General features: G+C 35.5%; 1 protein-coding gene across 1 annotated transcript; it reads left to right on the plus strand.

Annotated features, from left to right (window-relative positions):
* The first annotated feature begins 10,959 nt into the window (after positions 1–10,959).
* Positions 10,960–12,696, plus strand: LOC110414212 (phospholipase A(1) DAD1, chloroplastic-like). Its single transcript, XM_021425289.1, is given in 2 exon segments — positions 10,960–12,170; positions 12,173–12,696. Coding segments are annotated over 2 exon segments (1,347 nt in total). The 5' UTR covers positions 10,960–11,119; the 3' UTR covers positions 12,469–12,696.
* The last annotated feature ends 28 nt before the right edge of the window (positions 12,697–12,724 follow it).

The raw sequence follows: 12,724 nt of genomic DNA on the forward strand, positions 1-12,724 counted from the left end.
CAAGAAACCTGTACAATTAGCAATAGATTAGTTGCTCAAACATCCTTGGCAACTTTACAAGAGACCAACTTAATTGTTTCCTAACTTCGTTTAAGTACTCACTTTCAATGATCAATAATAAATTAGTCTTTAATTTAAAAAAAACAGTTATGGTTATTAATTCAAGGAAAAGAAAATTCAAATTTGAAAGAATTATAAATTCCAAGTGCTTGTAGATATATGATCATCATAGTTAACTACAAAAAAGGAATCAGAATGAGATGGAAACAATGTAGCAGTCTTTGTATTCAAAGACAGTATGGATTAACGACAAATTAAGGACACATTGGACAGAATAATTATTAAATTATCAAAGAAAAGTAAGGTGGGGGGAAGGGTGCTTTTTGACCAGGTTTGAATTGGACACCAACTTTAAGTTGATGTCTTGTTGTGTAACTGACAAGCTCGTAAGCAGCTAGAAGTCTTTCTATGGGTCGAAAGTAGAGTTAGGGAAACCCTTATATGGATCCTAATGCAAAGGGAAAAAGGTCTGTAGGTTACTCAGGGCTCAAGCATCGAGGGTAGACAACCAAGCCAACGACATAGATTATTTTCTTTCACAATCAGAATTCACAAAAAGGCAGCAGCAAGAGCTTGGTTTGGGAACAAATTAGATCCAGAGCTTTTGACATTAAGCACCATTATTCTACACTTTGCTAGCTAGCTTTTGCATGGTATTGCCTTTTCTGATCATTTTCTAGGTTTTCTTGCATCATATGAGGATGCTAATTGATTGCTGGGGGTCACTACTGATAGGTGTTGGAAGCCTCATTGCCAAGCAAGCTCCTCTGCTCATAGACCTCATATTCATATGGAAACACTCAGTTTATCTTATGATCTCTTATTTTTTTTTATTACATGTCCAATAAATATAGAGAACTTAAATATATAGAAAAAAAATCATAACAAATTAATAATGACCGATGGAACTTTTGGGCCGCCCAATTATTACCCAAGGGCATGCAACGACTGAATAGGAACCTGGAAGCAACGATAGTGGCCGGTGGGGGAGAGTTTGTGTGTGAATATGATTGAGTAATAATGTTGATGTTTCCCATGTCTAAACTTGAGAAAACTCCCACCTATCTCTTCATTAAATTTCATGCTCTAATAGTCCAAAACATGGACATTTAGTCCTCCGTCCCCTAGAAATAAATTTATTGCTCAAATAATTAGATTATGTTTTTTTTTTCAAATATGTTGAAAAAAGTGAATCATTACGCTGATATCCTTATCAAAATGAAAGTGATTACAAGTGAAATGTTTGCGACTTGATATTGATTGAGCATATTAATTTTTGAAGTAAATTATTGCTTTGATACTCTTATCATAATGAGAGTGTGATTAGAAGTGAAATGTTTGTGATCTTATGCAAATTGAGTATTGCGTTGATACTCTTATCATAATGAGAGTGATTAGAAATAAAATGTTTGTGAACTAATGCTAATCGAATGTGTTAACTTTCAAAACTATTTATTGATAGACTTAAATCAAGTTTAGTATTGTGTATATTCTAGAATCTATATATTTTAGATACTTTGATAAAATGTGATCGATATTAAGTATCAACTAATGTGTGCTTTTGAGAAGGTCAGACATTGTCACGTACAAGAGTATGACCTATTCTCCATCAAATCCGGTATTATCATTCGTGATTCAATATATAAAGACTACATGCAAAGAAACAGGCCAGGCCATCAAGACACACACACACACACACAAAAACAGCAGTCAGTAGTTCACTGTCGATCGACGAAAGAGTTGCATTTGTGTCTTTGAATTTTGATGGAGACGGCCAAGGCACATGCATTTGTCTGAAAGCTATCATCAGTTGTAAGTTTCTCTCCCGAAACCTGACGGAGACTGGCACTTTGGTCTAAACCTCTGCGTTCTGTAACATGTTGTTGAGACTAAGAGAGAGTCTGGAATTTTGTTCTTTTCTCCAATTCGAGGAATACCAAATGGTATTCATGGTAGCTTGGGCATAGAATAAAACTTTATTTTAATATATATTAAGTCACATTCAGCTAGAAAATCAGCCCCGAGTCACCAACGACATTGCAATAATTCTTTTGACCAAATGACATGATTGCAATCATGAAAAGCTTGGTTCTTGCAACTTGTCATTTCCGTGGTTGAATATATTTAAAATTTAGGGCCCAAATAAGATATGATATGATCTTTTAATGGAAATATTGTATATTTACATACAATATTAGTTACTATATAATTTATACTAATATCAAGTATAAAACATCTCTGATCTATCATATTCCTAATATTTAATTCATCCAAAATTTATCATAAGCTCGTATATTTAAGTTGGGTTCTTCGTGAAATGTCTAATTTAAGATTGAAATGACACTGAAAGAGATATGCAACCAAAACCCACCCTCTTATAATATAGATTGAATGTCATCAACAAACAGCAGAGGAGTCAACCGTCTTGCCTGGCCTAATGAAACCTTTCAAAGTTGAAAGCCATATATATATTAAGATAGCTTTCTGTGTAGGGACTCTTAGACTTGGAAAACTGAACCGACACTCTTGCAGGCTAGCAGCTCAATAATTTCATCTTGCATTGGTCAATGGGAACCGATTGATTATAATCTAAAGAAAGTAGTTCATCTTTAGGCCGTTGATTAATCACTTAGCATGCAAAAAACAAAACAATATGCTGTTGGATTACCAACATTTCATGAATCACATGGTTTACAGCATTTTTCAAACTAATTTATTTGAGGAAATCAACCCCTGGGCCTTATTTGGCTGAGGAAGGTCAGTGTGGACAAAATGTTAGAGATAATCTTCATACAAATAATTAAACATGTAACCAATTAAAGACTGAAGAAACTCTCACAAGAATTGGCCTGAGTTTTAACATACTTAATCGTCTTGATATCAATAATCCAAAATTGATATAGTGATAGGATAAGGTATTTTAAACATGAAATGAAAAGATTAACGATAATAAAACATGATTGAAGTGTAATATACATGTTACGAGAAGTGAAATCGTACTTAGTTATGATAAACTAAGTGAGCTATAGATTTTTGATAAGTCGGAAGGTGACAAGTAGAAAATCAAGGAGAAGACAAATACTCATAAGCATCCAACCTTTGCTTGTCTTTTCTTTCTTTTATTGTCATTTATCTTACTTTTTCGAGTCTAATAGAGTGAGGTAGGTGGCAAACTAATACTGGTTTCCTAACGTTGTAAAGCTAAGCTAGTGCTTTTGCTACTGATAGGAGTGGTTCATTCGTAGTTTTTTGGGGGTCATGCTGCTTCTTTATGTTGGTCGGTGGAACGTGGACTATAAGGTAGAAGGAAACAATGAGTGCAAATTATTTATTGATCGAAAGTAATTTCATAAATGGGATGAAAAAAGCGTAAAATTGTTATGTTTTATAGAGTTTGATAAAATTGTTTGGTACATTAAGAGCGTAAAATCCCAATTGAAGGGTTGATAAATTTAATAAATATCTTGAACCGTAAATGATTTGAGATTGGTGATTTAATTAAAATTGAAACGTAAAAAATTCATAATACAATGATGTTATTTTTTTTGAAAAAAATTTGTTATATTAATGATAATTTTATGTATTATTTTACACTATGTGAATAATCAAATCATACATTGTTTGCTTAAATAATGTGAATAATTACTCATATTTTCGATAACCCAAAAAAATTATAGTATTGACTTTATGCTGGTACTTAAAAGAGTGTCATGAAAACCGATGAACTTGGCACATCAAACCTTATGAATTGGCTCCGATTATGTTATATTTTATTATTTCAATAGCATTTAGTCAAAGCCAGCTTTATGCTTTTCATCATCCATCAAATTTCTCATTTCAAACCTAAATTTTTCCATGTTCGATTTGTCTGTCATGACCAAGTATGAGCACTGTGTTGCACCAAAAGTCTTGTATGTATACGAATTATCAAATCCTACATAGTTGCGGTGAATATGTAGTTGATTAGACCCTTCCCCCATAACCCAAACCAAAAAGAAAGATCTTTTCTCTGGTTTTGGCATCATTGTTTTAACAACAACCCCAATGCTTTAAAACTGACAAGAAAATCATGCAAATCCAAACCTGGTGCAATGAATGTAGTAGTGGGGGGGAAAGGGTTTCTTGTCAAGAACATGAAATTAGGCAAACGGGACTTGGATCAATTCTCTCTCACCTTGGGTTGCATCCATGGCGAGCGTGGTCCCGATCTACATGAAGCCCAATAGGGTGTGCTTGGTTGAATCATGGGCACCCACCGTAAGCAAAAATCCTCTGTCGACATCAATTGTTTATTACCAAATTTAAAGATAGGATTGATGGGGTTAGAATGTTTCATGCGATGGTGATAGTTTTGAATCGAATTCTGATAAACCCACAAAGAAGCTTTCCATTTTTTCACTGCACCATGGGTAGCTTCTTCAAAATTAGTTTCTCCAATTGCACTCTTTGGGTCAAGGGAATTGTGTTAAGATATTTCATTCACCGACTAATATATCTTCCCAGGTCTTCTTTTGCTCATTTACACCTGTCGTCTCACGATTGGTTTTTCCCAATTCAATGTGTTGGTCTAGGAGCAAACATACTCAGTTGAATGGAAATTTGGTTGGATCCGTGACCAAATTTCATCAGATAATTTCCATGTTTAGAAATTGGAAGCAGGAGGGAAGTAGAGAAAAAATCAAGAAAACCCAACCTCTCTCTTGCTTTTCTTTTCGTGTAGTCCAAATGCTCATTTCTCAAAGTAGTGTCAATTTGTGGAATAAATGTGTAGGCCAAGCAAATGAGGTTATAGTTTTTTTATTTCATTTTAACTAATCAAAAAGAAATTGTGTTTTTTCCATCTTGATTCTGTCATAAACTGGAATTAGTTTTAGACGATTAATTGATATTAAGTTCGATAGATCAAAATTTTCTCCTCTTCTAACAAAGACGATTAGTGAAACCAAATTTAATTAATTTGGTCGAATATATTGGCAGGAAACAGTTCCATTAGGCAAAACCACATTGGGATGTTTTAATACGAAATTATCCAACTAAAAAACAGGAAAAATGGTGGTAGTGAAACTCAAAATAACCCAGGAATCAATCAAAATGATCAACCTTTTTTGTTGTTCCTTTTGTCATTATCCGATTTCCAAAGATGGTAGGAATATGGGGAGCAATCCGTCAGGAATGTAGACATGATCGGTTGATACTCTAGCCAGCTCCTGCCCCTTTTATTCGACTGTGCTGTGCTTTAAACTTTGCCATGTAGTTTGGCCAAGTCAGGGGTGTCTTTCCTATGTTCACTCTTTACCCTTCTCTCCATGAATAAAAATCACTTTCAGCTGTCTTTCAAGAGAAAATCTTTGCAATGAAGTAATTGTTTAGTCCACACATCTGTCCCTGGATCAGAGTGAAATGCAAGTAAGCAAGCAAAGTTCATTGTGAGAACGCTATAAATTTGTGCATAACGTAATTTGCTTTCATTGCCCCAAATGTGAAATGTTGATCCATCTTTCTAGTTTCTAAAAGAAATTGACTGAAAACAGTTTAATGGCATAAACGGTGACTGATCCATCAATAGGAGCCTATTCTAATTGTTCGTACATATTAATTTATTAAGTTAGGTATAAAGATACACGTATTTCTCTTTTCAAGCATTTTTTTAAAGTAAAGATGTATGAGTACTCGAAAATAACATATTAACTAATTATAAATATTATATTCTATATTTACCGGACATTAGTTTTGATAAAACTATTTCTCAAGTTATTAACAATACGAGAAATGTGTTGAATTTATCATCTTTTCAATTGAATTTTCAAACTTTTTCAATCTACAAAATAAATTTTCTCAACTTCCTTGAAATAGTGTTTACCTTGATATATACTTTTCATTCATTTTAATCTCTTTCGTCAATTCATTACTCAACCCTAAGTGTCAAAACCATGTTTGAACTTGTTTTGATTGGATTTCGACAATACATCCAAACCAATGGAATGATTCTGCTTGGGGATAACTCAATTGAATGTCAATACATATACATATACTGCTTGAATCTCAATTAATGCAAAATTGATATTCTAAACATCAAGTGTTGGTCAAAAGTATTTGGAATTGAACAAGATAATTCTACCCAAAAAAAGAAGAGTGCTTTTACACTAGTACTGGTCATGCTTTAAGTCTTTTGCCCCACCCTTGGAGCCGGCTTAACTGAGAATAGCTAAAACTTTAATTTTGGACTTTGGCTGCGGCGCTCGTGCCTGGCCAGCAGCCCTGCCCTGTCCACCAGACCTGCCGGTCATCTCATCCAAAGGTTAAAAAGAGTAAAAGAAATTTGTCGCATATCTCTCCTGTCACCAGGGCCAAAGTACAATGAAAAAGAAGGAAGCAAATTGGGGTAGGGCCTGGCTATTAGCTGTTCTGGGCACTTATGCACGCACACGTGGATGACAGGCCACAGGGTTTAACTGTGGGTCCCTTGCAAGAGAGCTCTAGGTCAATTTCATTGGCAAAAAAGTCACCACTTCATTTTCTTTTTTCGGGTTTTGAAACAAGGCAAGGCTTGCTGAAGATGGGTTGCCTCAGATTTTACCAGCCAAATTCTCCTACTCGAGCTATTTGCTGATGATAAAACGTGAGAAAAATCTCAATTTGTAGGGCACAAAATGTGGTGAAATGGTGGACCTTGGGATCGAGTTACTGGAAAAAAGGAAGTTTGCATGGTACTCATGCTTTCCATTTTTGTTAATAACAGGCTTTCAAGCTAATTTCATTATTTGACTATATATTCAAAATATATATAATTTTAGTTTTAACAGTATCCTTTTTGTCCCTTTTCTCTTCTTATATGTTCCTCAACAAAAACAAGTAACGTGTTTACAATTTGTTAACTTGAAATGGATCTCATGCTAATTTTAGCATTTCTTTTTCTTTCAAACTATTTATATTTGTATTTACTGTTAATTCAAATTTATAGAGATGATGGTCAAATCTCTAATCTTTTAATTATAAACAGAAGGCTGGATACGGTATAATTCATCCTATCTCAATATATCAATACCAAAAGTTTCTTTTATTCATTGCGATCAACACTTTGTCACCCATTTTTCATAACCACCCTAGATTTCTCAAATTGATACTAAGCTTACCTTGTCCCATCATGTTAAATTTATATCACTTAATTAGTTTATTTCTATCATACAACAAAAGAAATTAATTCAAAAAAACCTTATATGCTTAACTTTTGGTTATATTTTCAAATGCAAAGTTTGAATTTTACATTCTTAGTAATCCCGAATTTAAGTAGAAAAACACAAATTTCCAAATAGTCATCAAGCAATTGATGAAGGATATGCTTGCATTGTTCATCCTTTTTCTTCATTAAAATTAAAATAAAACATCCCTTCTATTTTTTTCCTATCCTTTTTTTCCCAGCAATTCAATTTTTTTTAATAAATAAAAGTCCATTAAATAGGTATAACCAAAGGTGCATTTGCCCAGAGGGACAAGGATGCACTTTTTCTTGATCTTTTAGTGTATCTCTGCCATCAGTATCATGATACGTAGACTACTGCGTGGCCTCCTAATTTCCCTTCCAATGTACCCAATATTTTAAGCTGCAATATTCCCTATACGATCCGTAGCTTGTGCACATCAGTAATAACAGGCACATGGGCACACATTTATGTTCATATCATTCATATTTTTTTTTTTAAATATACATCATCAATATTTTCGTCGATTCTTCAATTAAATTTACAGTGAATAGATCGAAGATGTTTTATACTTACGGATAATATGGTATGAGGACAGCGTTATCTCCAACTTTTGACTTTTCAGAATATTTTCGATTTTTTTTGAATCTTTCGGTGATTAATTTTCTTTATTTAATTTATCAATTTGTATTGATATTTGATATATTATTATAAAAAGAAGAAATAAATATCATTTAGTTGGAACTTCTGCAATAAATATCTTACACACTTGCCCATATTGTGAAAGATATTCTCCAGGTCTCTAAGTCTCATACTTGATTTCCTTTCATTCATGGGCAATCCATGGTTTTATTGTAGTATAGAAAAGAGAAAGAAAAGGCAAAGGTGAAGTACTACATAAAATGTCGGAGGCCATGCAGAGGCTAAATGGGCAGTGGGGTGCCCGACTTCGACACAAACTGTCCCTTCAGCAACAGTGTGAATTCCCCTAATTCCAAATGGATTCAAATGGGGACATGTTCACTAGGTCATCTGGACCTACTCGGCTACTCCTGGGAATTGAAACATTTTTATTTATAGCTATTATTAGGAACGCTTCAATAATTCTCAGCTTTAACGGTTTCTACATTTCCCAAATAAATTAAGAAGGAAAAAAAAAATGATGCGGGCCTTCTTGTCTGTGAGATCCCTTCCTTTCAGATATTTATAGCTCCACTTTGATCACTATGATCAGTAAAAATATATAAACCCGTTTGTTAAAAAATAATTTTAAATAAAATAAATTTTTATAATAAATAAATAATTAATTGTTATTAATCAAAATATAATTTATTATTTTATATCGTAAACACTAACGTAACAATTATAATGAAATGACATTATATGTTAATGTGACATGATAATACGATCATATGATAATTTTTATTTTTTATATTAACGTTAGTAATATCTAAATTAATAATAATTAATTAATTTTTAATTATTTATTTAATTTTAAATAAAAATATAATTTTTTAAATGATTTATAAATATTTTCAAATATTATACAAAAAATTATTAAACCTATGTCTCTTTTCATGAGTTCCAAGAATTTGGTAGCATTATTACACAGTCAACCTATGTGTTCGTCACCGAGTGGGAAACCTTAATAGTTTAATGTTTTATTCTGATCTGTATCAACAAACTCTACAAAACATTTAAATCTTTCATAAAATAAATTAAAAAAAAGAAGTATTATTTCTCAGTCGACACCATGCATGACCATTTACAGCTAGCATTATTATTAGCATTCAATTCAAAAACCATATCAAAAGAAAAAATTTATTGTCAAAATTCGAGAGCACCCCCTTTATGATATAATGGCAAAAAGCCTCCCCATTTCTTTATTGTTTTATGATGAACTTAATTTCGACTTCTATATACTTCTAAAAGATCTGTCCTCGGTCTTTTGCTAGATCTATTGTCTATATTATTGCATTATCTTTGTCTTTTAATATTACAAAACCAATATAAACTTTCAACAAAAAACTGATCATATTATTTGAAAAAAATAACATCAAAACAATCACACAAATCAACAACTCTGACATATAATTTTGAAATTTTCATATTTATGATATGATTATTATCACGATGGAAATTATTAACGGTTGACTATTTTCATTATATATATATATATACTTTCTTTTTTAGCTTTTAAAAGAAAATTATTGCAAATTTATACTAACGTTAGAAACTTTTCTTACAAGGTGGTGCACAATCGGAAATCATGTGAGCTTTTACTGTATTAGCAATCGGCCGGCAAAATGTTTGGTCATAGACCATTTAAAGATGTGGGAAATCTTACCAAAAATCCACCATGCAAACATCACCTCAACCAAGAACTCTGCTTAAAGAGGAAAATTCAACTTACCTATAGGCTGTGTTCAATTTCCTTTCCAACCCTAGGATCCTCCGAAGTTGAGAAAATTTTCTGCTCATTTGTGTGATGTAAAACTAACACATGGTTAAGCCAAAGAGAGATACATACAGGAAGAAAAAAACCCTTTACCTAACAAAAAAGAAAATGAATACACACATCAGTAAAAGGCTGGAGAACACATTAGAGAAAGAGGAATTTGGAGAATTGAAACGTGCAATAAAAGCACATGCCCTCCATTTGAAGCATGAGAATATTATGTAAAAACTGTTAACTCTTCCCCTTTGGGCTCATTTTCGATTTCTTGACGTAAAGTAATCATGGGGTTTTATGAAAGACGCATGTTTTGCTGCCCCGTTTGTCTAAGCAACACTCGTGGCCACAAAGGAGAGTTTGACAATTGCTTTTAACTACTGTCAAAGCCGAACAGCCCATAATCAAAATACGAAAGACCGAAACAAAGAAAGACTATTTTTCAAGTTATTTTCACAGAAGTTAATTTTTTTAATAGATCGACTTATCAAAATAAAAATTAACAGTTCTACATTATTTTTAAAGCTTTTCTTAAGAGGTTTACCCTGCTGTTATTAACTCATAATGAATGTATTAGTGTAAACACTAATCCTATCTCTGTTTAGCTTCGATTAAGTGTCCACTTTCGATGATTGATAATAAATCATAGTCTTTTAAAGGAAAAATGGGAAGAAAAGAATTGAAGCCAAGCCGATGAAAAGACGGGAGGGGGAAGCTGAGCCGAGCCCACGTGTAAGGTCAGAACAATACGGTCGGAAAGTGGGCTTTGTTGTGACGTTGAGCAGGCAGTATTTCGGCTGAGTCAAAGTATCCAGCTTGATTGAAGTTGGACCATTAGATTTGATTGGGGACCCCGGTAGGCTGTCTTCTATATGATCATCAGATCCTCCATTGCTACAGTGAAACAGTGGAGCCCAGTGCAGTTTTTCCAGTTATAGCTCACATCTCTCTACCAACCAACCGCATCTACCTAACTGTTGTAATATACTCTCTACGGCCTCCCTACCAATTCCCCGTTTCCATTCTTTAAAATCTACATTTTCCTGAAGGCGTTCTCTCTCTCGTCATCAAAATAGGTGCCATACTTTCTCTTTTAATTGAGCTCTCTTCTCTTTCCTCCCTGTCCTCGTTTCTCCTCATTAAAGTTCCATATGCCCCTCTTTCTTTCTCTCTCTGTCCCGGTTAGCTTTTTCTCCCTATAAAAGCACTCCTCCAAGGCTGTGAACAACGCAGCCGAGCACCATCAGCAGCATTTTGAAAACTTTTATCATCTGCCTTTCTTCCTGGCTCTCATCTCTCTTTCCTGACCATTTTGTTCTTTTTCCTGGTTCTTCTGAAATCTCGCAACTCACTCCAGCTCAAGATTAAAACCATAGGGGTGTAACAGAACTTAACAAGACGAAGGGAAATGAATCTCTCTATGAAAGCTGCAAGGCCATGCACATTTCCAGCCACAACCACACAGACACCCATGCCCAGCAAGCACGTTTCTATCCGTTGCTGCACCATCACTCAGCCGGTCGTCAGACCACTCAAGAAGTCCATAGATAGCCAAAGGGTGAAGAGCTGGGAACATCTACTCGACCCCGTTGACTACAACCCAACAGCTTCCCTGTTCACGTCCAAAGCTGTTAAAATCGCCAATAGATGGGAGGAGTATCAAGGAATCCAAAACTGGGAAGGTCTACTTGATCCATTGGACCAAAATTTGCGAGGCGAAATTCTTCGATACGGGTTTTTTGTTGAAGCGGCATATAGGTCTTTTGACTTCGACTCCTCCTCGCCAACATATGCAACATGCCGCTATCCCAAAAGCACATTGCTAGAACGTTCCGGGCTACCCGAAACCGGTTATCGACTAACCAGAAATTTACGTGCGACATCAGGAATCCAGTTGCCACGTTGGGTTGAAAAAGCACCAAGTTGGGTGGGGACTCAGTCCAGCTGGATTGGTTACGTGGCAGTTTGTCAGGACAAAGAGGAAATCGCCAGGCTGGGTCGAAGAGATGTGGTGATTGCTTACAGAGGCACCGCTACTGGCCTCGAATGGCTGGAAAATCTACGCGCTACCCTCACTCCCCTCCCCAATGCTGACTCGGAACCTGGCCCTGACGGTTCGGAACCCATGGTGGAAAGTGGGTTCTTGAGCCTTTACACTTCAGGAACCGCCGAGTCACCGAGTCTACAAGAAATGATCCGTGAAGAGATCTCACGTTTGCTCCAAACATACGGCGACGAGCCTCTTAGCTTAACCATCACAGGGCACAGTCTTGGAGCGGCTCTGGCCACGCTCACAGCTTTTGACATAAAAACCACCTTTAAACGTGCTCCGCTGGTGACTGTCATGTCCTTCGGAGGTCCACGTGTCGGAAACAAGAGCTTCCGTCGCCAGCTAGAAAAACAAGGCACTAAAGTGTTAAGAATAGTGAACTCGGATGATCTGATAACCAAAGTACCTGGCTTGTACTGGAGGAAGATGATGACGTGTCAAAAAGACAAGATATCCAGGTGGCAGGCATGCCTAGCTGGATTCAGAAGCGAGTCGAGGACACGCAGTGGGTCTATGCGGAGGTAGGCAGAGAGCTCAGGCTCCGCAGCAGAGACTCTCCATACCTTAACACTATCAATGTTGCCACGTGTCATGAGCTCAAGACCTACCTCCATTTGGTCAGCGGATTCGTGAGCTCCACGTGTCCATTTAGGGCCACCGTGAGGAGAGTCCTCGGCAACCATAACCGAGGGCCAGCCACTGCGTAAAAATAAGGAAAAAACTTTAAAAGAAAAAATCGGCAAAAAAAAAGAACTTCTGACCCTTCCGTACATACCGTGAGGACAGTCGCCAAATAATTTCGTGTACATAGCTAACGTGTATATTTCCCCGCCAATTGCGGGACGGCCACATCCCCTCAATTCTTTTGTAACAAAACAATAGGTTCTCCACGTCAGCTTCTGAGTTTCTAATTTCTCTCGAAACAGAGGAAAATAGGAAAATCAAAGAAAAATTACTAATAAC

This window comes from Theobroma umbraticum, unplaced genomic scaffold (genome assembly GCF_002168275.2).
Source record: "Theobroma umbraticum cultivar Fairchild unplaced genomic scaffold, ASM216827v3 scaffold_4.1, whole genome shotgun sequence".
NCBI classification, from domain to species: Eukaryota; Viridiplantae; Streptophyta; class Magnoliopsida; order Malvales; family Malvaceae; genus Theobroma; species Theobroma umbraticum.